Source organism: Carettochelys insculpta, chromosome 27 (assembly GCF_033958435.1).
Source record: "Carettochelys insculpta isolate YL-2023 chromosome 27, ASM3395843v1, whole genome shotgun sequence".
Lineage (NCBI taxonomy): Eukaryota > Metazoa > Chordata > Testudines > Carettochelyidae > Carettochelys > Carettochelys insculpta.
The window spans coordinates 8,484,586-8,504,821 of record NC_134163.1 but is presented as its reverse complement, the minus strand read 5'-3'; the positions used below and the strand labels follow the sequence as shown (position 1 = coordinate 8,504,821).

The following is a 20,236-nucleotide window of genomic DNA, read 5'->3' as shown; positions in this document are numbered from 1 at the left end:
TACTCCACTTACTCTTCTCATTCTGGTGCAGGGCTGGAGTGGACGAGAGTCTAAACTAGGTGCAATAAAATAACACCCTTTCCCTGCTCTGCTGGATCAGTTGCTGGTCCTTAATCCAGCCTGGAGTGAAGAGATGCCATAAGGCTGGCAAGCACCAATATAAAATATTGTTAAAATTACATGCATCTTTCATGATAGCCCTGCCTCAAACAGCTTCTACCTGTTCCATGGAGCATAGGCCAGAAAGGCTACACCTGGGGCTCCTGAACTTTATCGCACCACAATTCCCTTTCTGACAATAAAAATTACTACAGGAGCCCAGGCAATGGCACCAAAGCCTGAGCTTGCTGAAGTCCAGCTCCCCAGGGTGGGGATGGAAGGAAGCATCAACTCCAGTACTCAGGGTGATGGGGGAAGCCCAAGGGTTTCAGGGACAAGTGTGAGCTGAGCCCTGCCACTAAGGGATGCAGTCCTCAGGCTTTGGAACAGGATGATGGGACTCAGCAGTTGTGATTGGGCTCCAGTCTGGAAGGCAGGGCTTGGTGTCAGGCTTTGACCCCTGGCCCCAGCAATTTTAACACCTGTCCTGACCACTGTTCCCGCTAATTTTTTTCTATCCCTGGGCAGAATAAATTTTGTTATGTGCACAGAGACATGTGCAGACGTGCATCACCCAGAGAAACACACACTGCCAACTGCGAGTGCTCTACTACCAGTTGGGCAGCACCTGATCGTCTTCTGAGCAGTGCTCAGCGTGCAGGCAACACTGGTCCTCACAACAGTTGGGTGTCACAACCTGCAGTTTGAGAACAGACAGGCTGCACCAAAATGGGGGAAGAGGGGATTGAAGGACCCCGGGGCAAACTTTTCCATACAGTAAGTGCTGTGAATTTGCCCTCACCGTGCACGGAGGGACTCCGTTCCTAAAAGGTTCAGTGAAAACAATTGTTTGTGACGAACAATCTGCACATCACTGGTGCCTCCACCTGTAGAACGGTGGGTGTGGAATGGAAGTGCCATACTATTGATGCCCCCAGCTCAACCCACCCCGCTGCTGTTCTACAGGGATACATGGCGCTCATTGATCTGTGTCTACTGCCCAGTGTATTGCAGACTGGCACACGGAGGAGGGTGTCCGTCAGAGTGAAAACAGACAAAAGTGCAGCCTGCTCCTATGGTATTTCTGCAGCTGTGGTGGAGCGCAGCAGATCTGCCATCCCCTGGGGGGTAGTATGAGGTGGGAGGAATCTTTCTAGGGCCACCCAAGGGAGGGATTTGAGCAGCAGTGGAAGGGGGAACACAGTGAGACTGGGGGAGCAGAGGAAACTGGAGATGGGGCAGCAGATGGGCCAAGGGGAGCACTAGGAACCCCGGGGAGTAGGTTGGCAGGGCACTTGGGGTCCTTCCCCTGATACCTGGGGGAAGGGTGGGATTGGAGCTCAGGGTCCACAGAGGAACCCTGCTACCTGGGGGAAGGACAATAGCGAGAACCGACTTTGTAGGGGTGGGGACGGGATAGGGGGACAGGGCCATGGGGGAGCGCAGGAGATGGGGTGAGGAGTATGGGGGGAGCCCAGGGGTGGGCAGAATCATGGGGGACCCCAGGAAGGAGCTGGAGTGCAGAGTGTGGAGGAGCCCAAGGGTGGGGGTAGGAGGGGGGAAGTGTTTGGGGGGACCCCAGGGGTGGAGTGAGGAGGGGTACGGGGGAGCCCAGGGGGCGGGGTGTGGAGGAGCCCGGGGGTGGGCGGGGCCATAGGGGAACCCAGCCACACGAGGGGGGGATGTCCCTGGGATTCCCGCAGAACGAGACTTCGCCAGGCTGTGACGCGCGGTCGGCTCCGCCTATGGGGCGCGTGGGACCGCGCTTGTCGCAATGACGTAGGGCCGCGGCACAGCCAATGGTGGACGCTGTGCAAAGGGGACGAGCGGAGCCAGCCTGGAGTGTTGGAATGCGGTGGCCGCGGGCCCAGGTGCGGGCTCCGGGGCCGGATCGGGGCCGGGGCACGGCAGCTTTTCCCGGGGGCTGGGGCTGGGGCTGCGGCTGCTGAGGAGTGGGGGGGCCCCGTGGGTGAGAAGGGCTCGGGCTGGGAGCTGTGGGGTTGGGAGTGGGGCCCAAGGCGTGGGCTGTTGGGGGTGGGGAGCAAGCTGGAGGGGGCTGCGGGTAGGATGGGGAGCCGTGGGGTGGCAGGCAGTAGGGCCTGGGGTGGGATTGTGGGATTTGGGGGTGGAGGACCTGTGTAGGGGCCGGAGGGTGGGAGGGTTAGGCCTGGAGGTCTGGGCAGGTGTAACTTGGGGAAAGTCAGAGATGGAAGAAGTACCCAAAAGTTACTTGAGTGAAGGTGCAGCTGGTTATTGGGTGGGGGCGTTGGGGGGATGTACTTAAGGACAAGTTACTGGCATCCCTCTGGAATGCTGCTTGAGAAAAAGTAGACACACACACTTCACATCTTGATTGTACTCAAGTATCCAGAGGCAAAAAGCAGCTGCACTTTTACTCAAGTGATTTTGGGGGGTACTCTTTCCACCTCTGGGGAGAGGCAGAAGGGCTGGAATTGTGGATGCTGCCGCATCCTCAGGCTTGAAGAGTTTATGTTTGAATTAATGTCTCTCTGCATCCCCGATTGTTCCAGTACCCCTGGGGATAGTGGTTCCTGTTCCTTAGTTGGAGGTCTGGAGTGTGTAGCGAGTGTCAGGACAGTCTGTGTGTCTGTACACCACCTAGTTTGATGCGGCTCTGCTGGTAGCTTTGAGGTGCTACTGTATTATCACCGCTAATAATCTGCCAGGCTGATATTTCTTCCCACAAGCAGCGTAGGGGTCAGTCCTGCCTTGGCTGGGTGCAAATGAACCAGAAATAGATGCAACATAATAGCAGTGCTCATCCCTCTCTTGTATCCGTTAGTGTGCCCCTGTAGAGCAGGGGTTGCTGTGTCATGCCGAGGTACTGTTACTCATCCCACAGCACGGGAATGTCTGTGGCTGACTGGGGCATGACAGTGTCTCCTGTTTCCCTTGTCTGCTTCCAGACTTGAATTCAGCTGCCTGGTGCCTGGCTGTGCATGCGGAGCAGAGGAATCATTGTCTCTCAGAAGGGTGGGCCAGGCTCCTTTTGGTCTGTCAGCCATGTCCACCTTCAGGCAGGAAAATGTGGAGGACCATTATGAGATGGGAGAAGAGCTGGGCAGGTGAGTGGGCTGTGCTGTGGGTGATGTTGGGCAGGTGAGGGGGCTGACCAGGGGGATGCTGTCTCCTGGCCACAAAACCAGGAGCCTGATCACTTATATTCATTAACTTTGAAAACATTTCTTTTGCTACCACTTCTCATCTCCACATCCTGTCTCACCATGTTCCCACTCTGCACCTTCAGTCGGGTGTTGGGGCTCTCTACCTCTAGCTGTCTTAAAGTGTTAGCTGAAGCAGCTGATCAGCAGCACTGACCTTCTCTGGGGATTTGTTTACTTCCTTTATCAACCTCCCAGGAGTAAGTCCTGTGAAGCTTAACAACTGTTTAAAGCTTGAACCTGCTGGGAATTGTTTAACACCATCTTTTTTCCCCCCTCAGGCAATGTTAATTCACTGAAACACACGTTGTATGGGAATGCCAGTTCTGATTATACTGTAGCTGGGAAAACTCCACACTGGACAGGGGAACTTTCGGATGTTCCTGAAACTCTAAGCTGGACAGGGGATGTTCAGGAACATCTGAAAGGTCCCTTGTCCAGTGTGGAGTTTCAGTCCGGTGGGGGGGCGGGAGGTCTCCATCTGCCCTGACGGAGCTGTTCCACTTTGTGTAACTAATTAAGTATTCACTGTGCTCACGAGAACCGGAGGTGACATGCCCTTGTATAAGGGCCAAGCATTTGTATTCATAATTCACTCCTTTTTTAGAGGCGCTGTGTCTGTTTTCCCATGAGCACCCAACATATCCCTGTTTGGCTGGGTCTGCCCTGCCTTGAAGAGATGACTGTAGTTCCTCAGCATTCCTCATTGGTGTCTCACTGGCTCTGGATGTTTGGGGGACATTTCTGGTATGAATCATCGTGGCCTTTCGACAGACACTGGGCTTGTAGAAAGTGGGAAGAGGAGGTTGTTGCTTTGCAAAGGAGTGGAACTTATTTAGATTGGATGAAAAAACTGTGCAAGGTGTTTTCCATGCTTTAGTGGGGAAAAGACCCCTCTCCCTGAGCAGTGTTCCCTGTAAGCTGAGTGCTAGGATGGCCACCCAGGAGAGCTTCAGGTGGTGCCCAGCTGATTAGCAGAGCACCCACAGCTGGCAGCGTGTGTGTTCCTATGGGTGATGCAAATAACAAAGTTTATGCCACCCATGGATAGAAAAAAATAGAGAGAATGTCGTCATTGAGTTTTATTGTTGATAATGGAGAAACAGTTTGTCACAGCAGTGCACAAAGGTCCCACTTGATGGAGGCTTTTGCTCCAGGTGGTGTATAAACCCGGGGGAAGGCACAGTCCCTGTTCTAGAGGGTTTATGATCTCACACAGCGATACGCAGAATAAGGCTCATGAGTGACAAGTGTCTTTTTAATGTGTCTCCTGTGGCTGTTTGCAGTCCATGATATTAAAACAAGGTGTAATTTGGTTAATAAAGAAAACCTTCAGGGTGCTTTTCCTGTAGTAGTAACCAGTTGTAGTTGATAAAATGTTAATACTTGGGCATTTTTGCTATATAAAAATAGTAAGTGAACTCAGCTGACTGTGGCTTTTGTGGGTGACACTGAGGTTTGTCAATTTGTCTCTGGAACCACTGAGCTGTGAGGGTTGCTGGTCTAATGACGACACTTCAGTTTTGGAGCTTGACTCTATCGGGAAATACTTACTCATGCAAAAGTTACAAGAAAAGTGGAATTTTACACAAAACCCTCTGGGAACATTTCTGATGATCATAGGCCTCTTAACGATCTTTCCCCACCACATTAAACTTCTGAATCAAATTGACGTCTGTGGTGTTCCTGGGAGAAGTCCGTATTTCACGTCTGAACCGTGGCAGCACAGTTCGAGTGGCTCAGGTGTAGCAGAGCCAGAAAATTCTGATGTGGACATGGGGATGGTGTTTCAGTTTGACATTGTCTCCTAGTTTGGTGGTTGCCGTGGTGTCTCTGGTATAAATAACCTCATGCATCTGACGAAGCGGGTCTTTGCCCACGAAAGCTGATGCTCCAAAATATCTGTTAGTCTGTAAGGTGCCACAGGACTTCTTGTTGTTCTGTTTGTTCTTTAGACACCCTTCAGCATCCTCCACTGCTAGCTAAGAAGAGTTGTGTATCAGAATGCAGCTCAGTGGTTCCTTGGGCAAAGGACAGTGTTTTCCTTTTGAATATGGCATCCACGCAGGTGATCCCTTTGGTGTTTTAAATAATAACGGTACCTGTTAGAACTCTGCACAGCCTCGAAGCATTTTCCAGGCTTTCATGAAATGGGCAGACAGTGTTACCTGGGCAGGGGTCCGGCTTGGGGCTTTGAGAGTCTGGCCCATGCTTCAGTGTGTGGATGCATCCTTTGGTCTGCCTGGACTCTTGCCGAGGTGCTGTGCGGACATAGGAGCTGGCAGCTCTTCGGGTGAGCTCTTTCAGAGGGGATGGTTGATCAGATTACATTCCTGGGCCCGTCGGCCTTTGGTTGCATTTCTTTTCAAGTCTGCTGGGCCAGCCTGCTGCTGCCGTAATTCTGCCGTCCTGTGCAGCAGACAAAGGTTCATTTCATAAGGTTCCTCCAGTCCCTGGGCTGGCAGAATCTCTAGCCCCGGGCGAAGGAATTTTGTGTCACCAACCCCTCCAGCTGACCAAGAGACCTCGTGCTCTCTTCTGTTCAGGCAGCTGGAAGGTGGATGACGGTGGTTGTGAAGAGAGATGGGTGCAGGGGAAGGCACAGATGGGGCAGGTGGCTCCCTGTCCGTCTGTGCCTTGGGTTAGACTAATGAACACCTCTTAAAATGAGCATGCTCTTAGATTCCCTGGATCCCCTCCCCAGGGAGCACTAGGTCTGCTGCTCTAGCTGCATCTCTCCTGTGGCCTGTGACGGTGAGTTAAGGACAAGGTGACCTTATTTCTGCATTTCCTAGAAGCTGTGGGGGTTGTTAAACGCTTCCTGTTCCATAGCCGTCCTTCCTCCCCGGCGCGGTGCTTTCCAGTCCAGCCAGGCTGCTGGCTTTTGTTGGCAGCCGGGGGGAGGAGACGACTTAAGGCTTGCCTAGAACAAGAGCCTTTAGCATTTGATCAGCTCTGCACGGTTCCCTTCTATTGAAAGTTCAGGCCCCGCAGGCTTCAGCCAATGAAATGAGCTTTGAGGTCACTGCTTAAAAATGTAAATAACACAGTGGGAGGCGGGTGGCTGGCTACAGCCTGGTGGAGAGGGCGGGGCGGGGCGGAGCAGAGGAAGAAATGCATTTAAATCTGGGAAAGGTGCCCTGTAACTTTTAGAGGCAGCACGGTCTAGTGGGTAGATCAAGGGACCAGGGCTCAGAACTCCTTGGCTTCTGTTTTTTGACTCTCTGGCTACGTCTACACGTGCCCCAAACTTCGAAATGGCCACGCAAATGGCCATTTCGAAGTTTACTAATGAAGCGCTGAAATGCATATTCAGCGCTTCATTAGCATACAGGCGGCAGCCGCACTTCGAAATTGACGCGCCTCGCCGCCGCACGTCTCGTCCCGACGGGGCTCCTTTTCGAAAGGACCCCGCCTACTTCGAAGTCCCCTTATTCCAGTGAGCTGATGGGAATAAGGGGACTTCGAAGTAGGCGGGGTCCTTTCGAAAAGGAGCCCCGTCGGGACGAGACGTGCGGCGGCGAGGCGCGTGAATTTCGAAGTGCGGCTGCCGCCTGTATGCTAATGAAGCGCTGAATATGCATTTCAGCGCTTCATTAGTAAACTTCGAAATGGCCATTTGCGTGGCCATTTCGAAGTTTGGGGCTTGTGTAGACACAGCCTCTGTGTGTCAATAATATAACTTGGCAGAACAAAACAGCAGTCATGTAGCACTTTAAAGACTAACAAAATAATTTAGTACATGATGAGCTTTCATGGGATAGACCCACTTCTTTGGATCACAGCCCTACCAGAACAGACTGAAGGTGTAAAATACAGAGGTCCAAAAATTGTTATCGAAGTGGGCAAATCAGAAGAGCAGAGGGATGGCAGGAGGGGGGTGCGGGCTGGGGAAGTTAAGAGTTAGATAAAACAAAGTGTGTAAAAGAGTCTTTGTAATGGGCCAGGTAATTGCTGTCCGGGTTCAAACCACGTGTGAATGTGTCGAATTTGAATATAAATGACAGTTCTGAGCATCCCCTCTGTTAATGGTTGTTAAAGTTCCTTTTCAGTAAAACACAGGCTTTGAGGCCGTTAACAGAATGGTGCACTCCATTAAAGGGCTGGCTGACAGGTTTGTGCGTTAAGGTTTTTGTGATGTCTGTTCTCTGTCCATTCATTCTTTGTTGAAGAGTGTTTTGTGGTCTGTCCTACGTACCTGGTGTGTGGGCAGTGTTGGCACATGATGGCATATATGATGTTAGTTCAGGAGCAGGAGAATGTGCCCGTGATTCTCTGAATAACATGGTTAGATCCAGTGCTGGTCTCTCCAGAATAGATATGTGGATAAAGTTGGCATCGGGGCCTGTTGCAAGGAGAAGTTCCAGGATGGGTGTTGTTGTGGCATAGCCTGTGGTTGCCAGTGAGAATCCTGCTAAGGCTGGGAGGTTGTGTCTGTAGGAGAGACCAGGCCTGTCACATAACCTGTCAGTCTCCCCTATACCGCAGCCAGGAGCCTGTGTTGGAAATTTAGTGTGTGAAGTGCTCAGATCTAAAGAGCTCTGTAAGTGCAGGGCCTGGTTCAGCTGCCCAGGCACATGCCTCCTGGCTTGCTCCTTGTGGTGAAACTGACATGCTGGGGTGTTCTCTGACTGTGGCTGGCACTCTTGCTCCATTGGACCCATAGATCTGAAGGCCAGAAGGGACCACAGTGATCACCAGGCCGGGGAAACTCAGCCTGAAGCCGTATTGAGCCCTGGGACTTGCAGTTATTCATCAGCAGGTTATTGCACAAACACTTAAGCATCATACGATACGCTTCCCGAGACCCAGGTAGATTCATGTATTTCGAGGAAGGGCTGGGGAGTCGTAGGAATCAGAATAGTGTTTGCAGAGACGACGTGCGAGGGCTGGCCGGCTTCATGCTCCAGGATGTTGATTACGCTCTAGCTCCACCAGGGGGAAGTCTCCTCCTTTGTGCCCGCCCAGTGTCACGGAGCTGCGGCTTAGGCCGATGCCGGCCTCTGATGCGTCGCATAGTGCCAAGAGCTGTTGATCTGACCTGGCTTGGTAGCTCTTTGGCTTGTTGCTCTGTCGCAGGCGGTTGAAGTCTGGGCTTTTATTCTGCCTTTGTGCTCAGCTTTCAGAGCCCAGTGATGCCCCGGTGGCTACGTACGCACTGGGGAAAGGGAGTCGATTGCAGATACATAGCTCTGGCTGCTGCCGTTGCACAGCTAGAATGGCTGTGTCTGCAGTCGACTTACCTGGCTGTCCTCAATGAGCAAGATTGACGTCTCGTGGGGGGTAAAGGGGTCGATGCCGTCCCATGATAAGTCGATTTCACCCATCCCTACCAGACACATGAAACTGAACCCCAGAAGATCAACTCTGAGCGAGTCGATCTTCAGGGTTAGTGTGGCCATAGCCTGAGTAGGTTACGTGGTGCGTGGAGGAGGCAGATGCTTAGACTTAGAGTTGGGTGGAAAGACTTTACCGGCTCCCTGCAGGTTTGTAAGGAGATGCATGAACGGGAGGCCTCTGAGGAGCACAAAAGCCCATAGCTGCCCCTTTGTGCTCACTGGCTCCCCCAGGGGGTGCTGCTGAGAGGAGCCGTTTTATTAACGGAGGCGTCCCCTCTCCGGCGCAGTGGCCAGTTTGCCATCGTGCGGAAGTGCTGGGAGAAGAAGAGCGGCCTGGAGTACGCAGCCAAGTTCATCAAGAAGCGGCGCCTGTCGTCCAGCCGGCGGGGCGTGAGCCGGGAGGAGATCGAGAGGGAGGTGGACATCCTGCGGGAGATCCAACACCCCAACATCATCACGCTCCACGACGTCTTCGAGAACAAGACGGACGTGGTGCTGATCCTGGAGCTGGTCTCGGGTGGCGAGCTCTTCGACTTCCTGGCCGAGAAGGAGTCCCTGACGGAGGAGGAGGCCACCCAGTTCCTCAAGCAGATCCTGGACGGGGTCCACTACTTACATTCCAAGCGCATCGCGCACTTCGACCTCAAGGTGAGTTTTGGGCTTCTGGGGCCGCGGCCAGCTAGACCCGGCAGGTTACGGTGTGGACGGACCTGGTGGCTGTGAGGCCGGGTTCCTCTTGCGCTGTGATCTCATTGGATCTCTCCTGCTAAATGAGACCCAGCCTGGGCAATACAGGGTTGGAAGTCTCCAAGGGCTGCTGCAGAAGTTGTTCATTGTCCTGTAGTTGGCGCTTGTGTTTTCACGGCGCTTCTCCGTGGGGGGAAGGGAAAATGAGATGTGCTCTTATAGGGGACGTATAAAAGCAAGGTCCTGACTGCCTGGTCTGTCTCTACTTCCCAGGCCCCTTGAGCCAGTGTTCCCTGTAAGCTGAGTGCTTGGTCAGCTGCACAGGATTGATTCAGGTGCTGCCCAGCTGTCTGGCTGAGCACCCGCAACCGGCAGCGTGTGTCTATGGTGGTGCACGTCCATACACACCTCGACGCACGTAACACAGTTTATTCTGCACTGGATGATGAAAAGAGCCAGCGTTGCCCTGAACCCAGCGTAGGGGCTGAATTCTGCTCTTGTGTACTGGTGCTTGTCTGTGTGCTCCAGTGGAGCTACTCCGGGTGCTTACATCTGTCCATGATCAGGATCCTGCCTGATGGGCTAGAGCTTGGTGGTTTCCCAAATTGGGGATGTGAAAAAATTCCAGGGAGCAGGGGGGCGAAGCGACCCAGCCCCCCAATCATTCCCCTCCCTCCCCCTGCACTCAAAGGAAGAGCTGGCCTTTGCTTCTGGGTCTCAGCCCCTGCCCATTTCACGTGGGTGACCCAGCACAGCCGCTGTAAAAAGCAGGCAGCTGGCAAAGACCCACATGTAAAGGTGAGTGAATGGCTTGGGGGTGGGGGCTGGGGATGCCTGGCTCAGGTAAGGGGGATGGGGTAAGAGTGGGGGGCAGTGGTGCCTGGCTTTGTGGGAGAGGAGGGGCTCAGGTGGGCGGCCAGCTTGCAGGATTCACAGGGCTTGGGCAGCTGGCCCTGGCATCGCAGGGCTGGGGTGGCTCAAGCTGGCAGGTGGGCAGTTGTCTCTGGTAGCGCAGGGCTCAGGCTGGCAGGTGGGTGCCAGGCTTGGGCGGGCGGCTGGTGGGTGTGCAGGTGGCCGGCCCCCGCGGCGTGGGGCTTGGGCGGGTGGCTCTGGCAGCGCAGGCCTCGTGCAGGCGGGTGGCTGGCGTGGGCAGCCCTGACAGCTGGCACAGGGCTCAGGCACCTGGCCAGCTGGGGCTGCACCAGGCACCCATAAGGGGCCAAGGAAAACTATTTGTGTTTATTTTTAACTTTAAATACCATTTTTATATCAAGCTTTTGTGTTTATTGTAAATTGCAAATTGAATTTTTTGTTAAGGGGGGTTGGATGATGGTAGAGAAGAGGTGGGGGGGGCGTGAAGGTTTCTCAACAGTTAAAAGGGGAGCGTGATGCTGAAAAGTTTTTTTGGGAACCCCTGGCGCAGGGTCAAGCTTGTGCGTGTAAGAGCAGATGCGAAGAGCTGAGCCCAGCTGGGATACACGTGGCAGGTGGAGGTGGGAGCAGCCGTGAAGGGCTCTTGAGAGCCACTTAACACAACCATGGCAGCAAAACACACCCAGTGCTTGTGTTGAGTCACTGAGCCTCGTCTGAGTCCAGAGTCTCTGCTGGGGCTTAAGCCCTGGTGCTCTGATGGTCCCTACCAGCCACATGTGCTTTCTGAGTGGCTTGGGCTTTACTCCGGCCGTGGGGATTTCACGTCCCCTTGGCAGTGGTGGTCCGGCTGTGGGAGAGCAAGTCAGCACCCACTGTTTCACCAGGCAGAATCAAAGCAGTACTCCAGCCCCAGCCTCTCTTACTGGTGTAGCAGGAAGGAGCCAAGGCCGAGTCTGCTGGGCTGGCAGCTCAGAAAGCTGTGGGGTGAGCCAGAGGTGGAAAAAGTACCCCAAAAGTTACTGAGTAAAAGTACAGCTGCCTAGGGATGTACTTAAGTACAAGTCACTGGTGCCCCCCCCGACAACTACTTAAGTACACACATGCAACCTCATGATTCTACTCAAGTATCTAGAAGTGAAAGCAGCTGCACTTTTACTCAAGTAACTTTTCCCACCTCTGGTGTGAGCAATAAGCATGGCAGGGATCACTAAGACCTTCTCTACACTACCCAGGGCTGCAGATGGAGGGTGGGGGGAAGGGGGCAGCTGCCCTGGGGCAGGTTGATTTAACAAGGTCTGCAGCTCCTGGCCCCACAAGGGCAGTGGCAACAGCCAGAGCTCTGGGGTCTGTAAATCCCTGCTGGAGCCCCAGGATGATTCCTGCCCAGGTGATGATGAAGGATTGGCTGGGGGCCACCAGCCCAGCCCCTCCCTTTCCACCTAAGGCCCCACCCAGTCTGGGGACCTGGAGCAACATACCCCACTTGCCCAGGACCCAGCAAAGTCGTCATTAATTCAACCACCATTATTAGGTTGATGTACAGCCACTGCCCTATTTACTGTGGTGGTTCGTGTCCTGGCTTTGCCCTGTGGGTCAGCGGCACACGCCCCACCAGCAGCAGTTCTGCTGATTTAAATGCGTGGGACACTGGCGGCTGGAGCCCCCTGCCCTGCGACGGACAGCCAGAGCCCCCAGCCCCCAACAGTGTGAGCTGCTTGAGAGGGAGGTAACTCTGCAGACCGCGCTCAAGGTGGGAAAGGAGGTGAGGGGACCACAGGGCCTGTCCTGCCCTTGTTGAGCTGCACGCAGACGTGCAGGGATTTAAGTGAGAACGTAGCGGGAAGCCGATGTGATAAAGACCTAATCTACCCACTGCTTTGGTGTCCCGTCCAGCCCGAGAACATCATGCTGCTGGACAAGAACGTGCCAAGCCCTCGCATCAAGCTCATCGACTTCGGCATTGCTCACAAAATCGAAGCCGGGAACGAGTTCAAAAACATCTTTGGGACCCCGGAGTTCGTAGGTATGAGGGCAGGAGGGCTGTGGGCGGTTGGGAGGCTTGTTGGCGTCTGCAGGAAGCCCCAGGACAGTGCAGTGAAGGAGAGTCCAGGTGGCTCGTTGGGCCGTGGCTGGTGCGGTGCCCAGTCGGACGCAGGAAGTTCTCCCCTAGAGAAGAAGAGTTTAGAAGCAGGTGTCTAAGAAGAGCAGCAGGAATGTGCTTTTCTTCATTCAGCTCCTCGTCTCCCAAGAACCTCCTGCAGTGTCTCCCTGGAGGCTGGCGGGAATGCTGGCAAATGTGGGGCTTCCCTTGAGTTCACCGGCAGTCTCCTGGCCTGGTGCGCTGGGCGCTGTGTTCTTCAAGCTGTCCCTGTGTATCACAGTGCGGGCAGGCTGCTGTGGGCTCCATCAGCTACAGGGGCAAGCGCAGCCCTGAAGAGGGTGAGATATGGGCACCCTGCTACAGCTCTTTTCTCCTGGGTGTGTCAAAGTAAAGGTTGGACCCCTCTAGTCTGGCACCCTCGGGCCCTGACCAGTGCCGGACGAGAGAATTTGCCACACTACAGGAGGTCAGTATTGTCTAGCAGCATCACCAACACTTCCACTGGTGACTGGGCTTTTAGAAGACATTCAGGGGTAAATTGCAGCTAAATAACAGCCCAGAACATTGAGTCAGGACTGGGGGCTGTAAACAAACTTGATGGGACTACAGAAAACTTGGTCACACCCGTGATACGCGGTTGCCTGGCGCACTAAAATCATGTCAGATTTCAGCTGTTGCTGGACGAGTGTGTCAGCCTTGTGCCACCAAAGCTCTTGCTTAGCCAGGTTGGGTGAGGGTTTGAGTTGTCTGAAACGGATTCTGCCTTCCCCATAACTTTCTCTCTCTCTCTCTCTCCTTCCTTCTAAAGCCCCTGAAATAGTGAACTATGAGCCCTTGGGGCTGGAGGCTGACATGTGGTGAGTATGCTGGGACTCTGCAGTATACTCACAGGCTGGTGGTAGAATACCTACCGATAGGCGTGTCTTTGGCCCAGTTCTTCCTGGGCAGGTGTTGGAAGTCGCTAGCTGGCAGCTTCTCTAGAGACCCCAAGAATTAAATATACCTGGAAACAGAACTATCGTCGTCTTGCTGGCAGGGAGTCCCTCTAAGCCAAGGTGGGGGTGTGCTGGCTGGGCAGTGTGAAGGAAGCAGGCTGTACGCTGCCCCTTGCAATGCTAGTATGCATGGAGCAGGTTCTTGTTGGTAAATGGTTGCTACTGTCTGCGGGTCAGTCAGCTTGGTACTGGCAGTCCATCTGGGAGGCCGGTCCCTTAGCTGGCTCTTGTATCCCAGCTGTGTTGTGGCTGGGGTCTGCTGACCCCATTGCTGTCTGCTCAGTGTCCCCGTCTCGTTTCCTCCGTTTGCCTTTTTGTCCCACTGCCGTTCCTGTGGGTTGTCCCAGGTAATCAGTCGAGTCCTGGCTCCGTGGTCCCTCTCTTGCTGAGCAGGGTAGGCCGTTAATTCCTGGTGGACCCCACTCGTCTCTCCGGCTTCCAGACTGCTCAATCTGGCACCGGGTGGTGTGGGATCCCAGGGTTGGGCTTGTAGACCAGGATTCAGGCTAAAGCCTATAATTGCTCGAAGTCTGAGCGGGTTTTGGGTGACCTGTGCACCCTGGAAACTTCCAGTGAAATAACCCAGGCCTGACTTCCCTGACCTGAGCTTTGATCCCTAACTGAGGTGGTGAACAGGAAACCTTGTAGTGGACAAAGCTCTGTGCCACGGGAGAGCTGGCTGCAGGGTGGATGGGTGTATCTGGAGTGAGGAAAGACCTGGGGGAAAACAGTGAGGAAAGGCCTGACTAAACACAGCGCCGTGATCTTACTTCCTCTCTCTGCCCCTAGGAGCATTGGAGTCATCACATACATCCTGTGAGTACTGCTCTCGCTGGGTAAGAATGTGCCCTTCCATTCTTGAGGAGACAGTGTTGTCAAGAGCTGGGATTCAGGACTCCTGGGTCCTTTTCCCAGCTCTGGCACCGGGTCGCTGCCTGATCTGGGGCGAGTCCTTTCCCCCTGCGTGGGCCAGGCCAGGAGGCCGTGTGAGCGTCACAGAGCTGGGGAGGGGGAATGAGCATCCGGGCGTGGCGAGGCCTGAGGAGGTGTCTGATCTCGTCCTGCAGTCTCAGTGGTGCCTCGCCGTTCTTGGGCGAAACGAAGCAGGAGACCTTGACCAACATCTCGGCTGTGAACTACGACTTCGACGAGGAGTATTTCAGCAATACCAGCGAGTTGGCCAAGGACTTCATCCGGCGCCTGCTCGTCAAAGATCCCAAGTACGAGATCCGTGGGGTGAAACTCACTGGGTGTCTTACGTGAGAAATCCGCTAATAGTGCTGTTTTCTCGCACCCGTAACCTCTGGCGGATGCTTGTTACCTGCTGTCCAGCGGGTCCCGTCTCTCTCTCTTTCCTCAAAGCAAAAGTGTCCGCTCGTCCCCAGCTGTTCCAGGTGTGGGGGGTTTAAAGGGCGCCCCAGGCCTGGTTATTCTCTATCCAGGACTGTATCCTGTACCAGTTCCCCTCAAACAGGGATCCTGCACTTGGCAGAGGAGAGAGTTCGCCTTGGGCAGAGGTAGGGTCCACTGACAGGAGGGAGAAAGTTACACGGTGCGGGGTCTGTTGGGTCAGCTGGGGGAAGAGGGAAGTGGCTGCTGACTTGACATCTGGAAGGCTGGCGCTTGGTGGGACCAAAGCAGTGGCTGCATACACCTGGTCCAACTCTCTGAGTGCGGATTTAATCTGAAACCTATTGACCCGAGCGTGCCAAAAGCTTGGCTCAGCCTCTGTAGCCTAATGAACAGGCCTCTTGTCGTTACAGGAAGCGGATGACGATTGCCCAGAGCCTGGAGCATCCCTGGATTAAGGTAAAACTAAGTAAACTCTCGTGGTCCCAAAAGTATCAAACGGTGTGAGTCGCCCCGCCGGGGTCGCATGTGCTCAGCCCTGCGGGTCATTCATCTCGGCGTCTCAAAATTGCTCAGTAAATGGCACTTGGCATCTCCCGGTAGGCGAGGTGTCTGTTTCTCATTCGCCACACCAGCATGGAGAGATGGAGCAGACGTGGCTGAGCAGGGGCTGACTCCTGTCCCAGCTTGAAGCAAGCAGGGGAGGTAAAGCAATGGTGTGGAGTTCCCTACCCGCAGGGGAGCTGGGACTCGGTGTCTGCATCTCCGTCAATATTTGCTTGCACCGCAGAGGTGGTGAACGCTGCATGAAGAACACGGCGCGGGTGCGCGCGTAGGGCTTGCTGTTTAAATGTGCAGCCTGCGGGTGGGAGGGGAAAGTTATTGAGCCTGGGTGGCTCCTGAGAACTGAGGTTTCCCATCTTCTCCTTGCAGGTGATCAAGAGGAGGAACGTCCGCAACGAAGACAACGGCAAGAAGCCGGAGAGGCGGCGTCTCAAGACCACTCGCCTCAAGGAGTACACCATCAAGTCCCACTCCAGCATGCCCCCCAACAACACTTACATCAACTTCGAGCGCTTCTCCAAGGTCCTGGAGGAGGTGGCTGCCGCTGAGGAGAGCCTCCGGGAGATGGAGAGGAACAAGAAGTCCTTCCGGGAGGACATCGATGCCTTGCGCTCCATCTACGAGGAAAAGGAGTCGTGGTACAAGGAGGAGAATGAGAGCATCAGCCAGGACCTGCGGCAGATCCGTCAGGAGCTGCAGAAGACGGAAGCCCTGAAGAAGCAGACCCAGGAGGAGACCAAGAACACGCTGCTGGTGGCCAATGGGCTCAAACGGCGCTACCGGAAGCTGGAGAACCGCTACGAGGCCCTGGCCAAGCAGGTGGCCTCTGAGATGAAGTTCGTGCAGGAGCTGGTGCGGTCAATGGAGCAGGAGAAGCTGCAGGGTGGAGAGGGGGACGGTAGCCTCCGCTAGCATTCGTCCCCTGAGTTTATCGGTGGGGAGGGGCAGAGCAGGAGCGGTGAGTGGGATGCCACAGTGAGGAGAATCTCGTTGCTGTGGCTTATATGGGGCGGTCACCGCCCAACCTCTGCCCCTTTGAGGGTCATCAAGTCAGCAGGAGCCCAGCAGGGTCTCCCTTCCTGGCGTAAAATGGGAGTAGACTGCAGCTGCATTTAATGTGTGGTTAGGGCAGCCTGGACAGTACAACTCCCATCATGCACTGCTTGTGATTTGCGCTATAGTCTGCTGAGCCCACTGCATGCTGGGACTTGTAGTCTTCTCCAAGTTGCTTCCCCACCCCCCATTTTAAAGCTGTACTATTTATGGGCCAATCTCTGGCCAGCCCCTGTTTTGGCAGTGGCAACTTTTAATCACTTGCGCGTGGGACTTGTCCTTGCTCCTGACTCTGAAACTAAGGACAGTCATCAAGTGACTTCCTTATGATACCCCATCTCTACTCCTCTTACTCGGACCACCAGCCTTTGTGCTGTGATTTGTCTTCTAACTCTCTGCCACCATGGCTGCTGTTCTCCAGACCAGGACTTCTAGAGCATCCTGGCTGCGGGAGGCGCTCTTGCAAGCTCATGGTGAGAGTGACCAACAGGTGTTTCCAGGAGCACAAGTTCTGTCAGGTCTTGACTGCTGGAACATTCAGCCTGTGTATTGTACAGGCAGGCGGAGGTTATAGCCCTGTTGCATTTGGAGAGCTAAGAGCCAAATCCTTTGGGAAACGTGCTTCCGACTGGCCAGTCCCTAACCCGGCCCTCAAGCTCGCCTGACCTGGGCATCTCATCTTAGCCGATGTCCTTTGCCACAGCAGGTCCACTCAGGTCTCTCCTGACTCCTGCTTCTTGTTCTCTGTGTTCCTCACCGTGGCTTGTGACTGACACGTTTCTCTCTGCTCTCTTGCCCTTGGGGCCTGATTCAGTGTTTGGTCCTTTGCATGTTTCTCCCCAGCCTTCTCCTCCTGTTCATCGTGTGGGCAGAAGCCACTGGTCCATGCTGCGCCCTTCCCACCCCTGTCCCTGCTCCAGCACTGCGTGCTGAGTGTGTCTCTGCTGTTCCTTGACCTGCGTGCGCTTGCCCTCTCCCAGCACGCCACCGATTTGGTCCTCCAGGGTGCAGCACGCACCAGATCGGGGCCCTTGGTCTCTAGTACTTGATGGATCACTTCCCAGGGACCTCGGAGCTCTTTGAAAAGACCAGTTAAACCCCAGTTGACCCTGTGGGCTGAGCCCGCATATCTTTTTAGAGGTAACCTGCACATTCAAGTCATTATGGATGGGAACAGAACCCTGAAATCCCGGCTTTCCCTCCCCCAGCCAGCCTGCCTGCCTGCCTGCGAGCTAAACCACGTTCTGCCTCCCTGGGCCAACCCAGGTGACAGCTGTTCCGTGGCTTCTTACCCAGCCAGCTTGAACTTCTCGTCAGTGAAATGTTTACTGTCTTGATTCCTCCACCTGGCGGGGTTGTACTGACGGCTGTTCTGAGTCTGTGGTGCACCTTTTAATTTCCATTTCTGGGACTTTGACCATGGCAGCCGTATCGTGGCTTCTGGTCCAAGCGGTGCCCTTTCTTGGTTTCCCGCCGCTGTGGCCGAGCCTGCCTACGGACTGGCTGTGGCAGGAAGAAACCTTCTCTCGAGCTGAAAGATCAGGCTGTAAACTTGGCACGTGCGGCTTGTTTGGTCTCTTCTAGTCTGTGGGCTCTAGTGGCAGGAGGGGCAGAATGCAAAGGCTGAGACAATCTCTGTCCAGACTTGAAATTTCACAGGGGCCTTTGCCAGGTACACTCCAGTCCTGGGGATTTCGCTGGGAACCAGGGATCACTCGGTGCATCCTAGGATCTGACTCAACCTCTGCAGAGGGTACAACTTAAACTGTGCTCGTTCCCTTATTGACAAGCTACATAGTCTGGTCTCTGGTGGTCACGGGTCAGGGCTGGGAGGCTGCAAGGCTTCTCCTAGGTATGGTTGGGTGGTGATAGCTACAGCTAGAGATCTCTCCACCGTTCCCTTCACCCAGCTTCAGGATTTGGCTTCCAGACTGTAAAATGAGTGAGCAAGAATATGCCTAGCGGAGACTAGAGCGGTGTCTTTGCCACGGCACTTATGCCACCATCCCCCTTGTATTCCCTTCTCCTGTGCCAGAGCGCCAAAGCTCAGGCTTTCGAGAGGCAGCCCCAGGCCTGCCTAAGGTGCAATGTCAAGGGCTGTCAAATACCTCTCGAACTCTAAGCTGTGTCATCCACCGCAGAGATTAAATGCACCTGTGTGTTTGTGCCAAGCCGAGTCAAAAGCCCCAGTGCTTGTGACGTGACCCAGCCCCTACCTTATGTGGAGGCCGTCTAAGGGGCGCTCTGAAACCGAGCTTGTTCTAGCTGCACAGAAATGTCTGTGTAAGATGAGGGCAGGGCCTGAACCGGGGTGAGTTCATCTCTTGGCCTGGGTGGACGTGCAGGGGATTAGAGGGCCCTGATACTCAAGCTGGGACCAGGTCTGCTCGAGACGTGTGTGTTCCTGTTTTCTTGCGTGTGGTGTGTGATCACCAAGTGCCCTTTTCTTTCCACGCTGCGCTCCGAGGGGCTGGAGGAGGGACGCTGGTTTTAGAATAGCTGTGCCCCCCATGTGGGAGGAAGGAGATGGATGTGAGCTACCATGTGAGATGTGGGGTTTGCCCACGTCTGGTCTAGAGCTGCTTGGGTTAGCTGGGAGCCCTCTGATGCTCTGCCCTGGTGCACCTGCGTGTTTTGAGCTGCCGCAGCCCTCCAAAAAGGGTCAGCTTCTGTCGCCTGCACGGGAAAGTTCTTCGGCAGCGCCTGTAGCTGTGAGCGGATGTTGATGCAGTGAGGGACCAAGAGCCATCGCTGGGAATCCTGAGGGTGTGACATCTAGAAACGCTGCTGTGGGAGAGCTCCGAGGACATGGTCCCCATTTTGCCAAGGGGTCCCCGAAGGACAAATTGCGAGGGGCTCCGGAGAGCAGCTGTGCCGTTGCCTGGGATGTAGAGTTCCCGGGGTCGTATCAGAACCTGGCATTGGAAGATGGGTGTGTAAAGCCTTCTCCTTGGGAGCCGGGCCCCGAGAGCAGGTGGCTGTTTGGATGGACAGCGCCACTGGCTGCAGCAGGCGCTTGTCTCTGGATGGGGCTGTCTCTCCGAGAGCTCCTTTCCCAGGACCAGGGATGGCGGCGGGAGGTCACAGATCCTGGCGAGCGAGGAGTCTCCGAGTGGGTGAGCGTGAGCGTCCCTGAGCCCCACCTCGGGGTTGGGCCTTGCTGTGTCCCCTCATTCGTGGCTGCTTGCGGCATGCGCTCTGGCTTGGTGGTGGCTGATGCTCCTACTGAAGGGAAATGGAGCTGGCCTGACCACAGGCTGCTTTCGCTTTCCAGCTGGTTGGTGTCTCAGGAGTGGAGCAATGGTCCATTCCTAACACCTCCCAGGAAAGGCCGGGCCACGAGCTTCTCAAGGTGTGGCTGGGAACATGCCTAGAATCTTGGCTGCCAATGGGCTCAGCTCCTCCCCCCGCAGAGAATTGGCTGCAACACCTAGCAGCCGGTGACCATTCAGCTTTGCCTGACTCTCACTGTCGTCGAGATAGACCAGGCCTCAGCCCTCTTTCTGGGGCCCCCCTCATTGGTGTCTGGGCTCATGGGCTGTGTTCTGTGCCAAGTCCCCCTGCCTGTGTTGCAGGGACATGTGCTACCCGGGGGCCAGGTCTGTTTTTCTTAGGAATGAACGAAGTCTTGTATTGCTCTGTGCTGCGACTCGCAGTCCGGCGCCGAGAGGTCGGACCAGCCTGGCTTTATTTTAAAGGAATAAAGATTTTTGTATCTAAGGGCTGCGGTGCTGGCCTTTGTTCTGAGGTGGGAGCTGCAGGGAAGGGGGCACAGAATAGTCTCAGGAGAGAGAGAGGGCATATTCCTAACCTGTCGGTGCCTCTCGCCTCCTGGCCACCGGTTCGAATCCAGTTACAGAACGATTAGTTAAGCTGCTTGGTGGTAGGTGGCCGTGACTGCCCTACACGAGTCTGCTCTGTCCATGGGAGCGTAACCCCCCACCTGCTCCCGTCTTCCCCCAGCCATGTCTCAGAGGGCAGGGTGCTGTTCTG

The 20,236-nt window shown here is 54.9% G+C and overlaps 1 protein-coding gene across 1 annotated transcript; it reads left to right on the top strand.

Annotated features, from left to right (window-relative positions):
• The first annotated feature begins 1,907 nt into the window (after positions 1-1,907).
• DAPK3 (death associated protein kinase 3) lies at positions 1,908-19,988 on the top strand. The gene is made up of 9 exons (XM_074978424.1): positions 1,908-1,970; positions 3,027-3,185; positions 8,908-9,268; positions 12,074-12,203; positions 13,090-13,138; positions 14,066-14,092; positions 14,344-14,496; positions 15,040-15,085; positions 15,560-19,988. Exons 2-9 carry the CDS (start codon positions 3,124-3,126, stop codon positions 16,100-16,102), a joined length of 1,371 nt encoding a protein of 456 aa, XP_074834525.1. The 5' UTR covers positions 1,908-1,970; positions 3,027-3,123; the 3' UTR covers positions 16,103-19,988.
• The last annotated feature ends 248 nt before the right edge of the window (positions 19,989-20,236 follow it).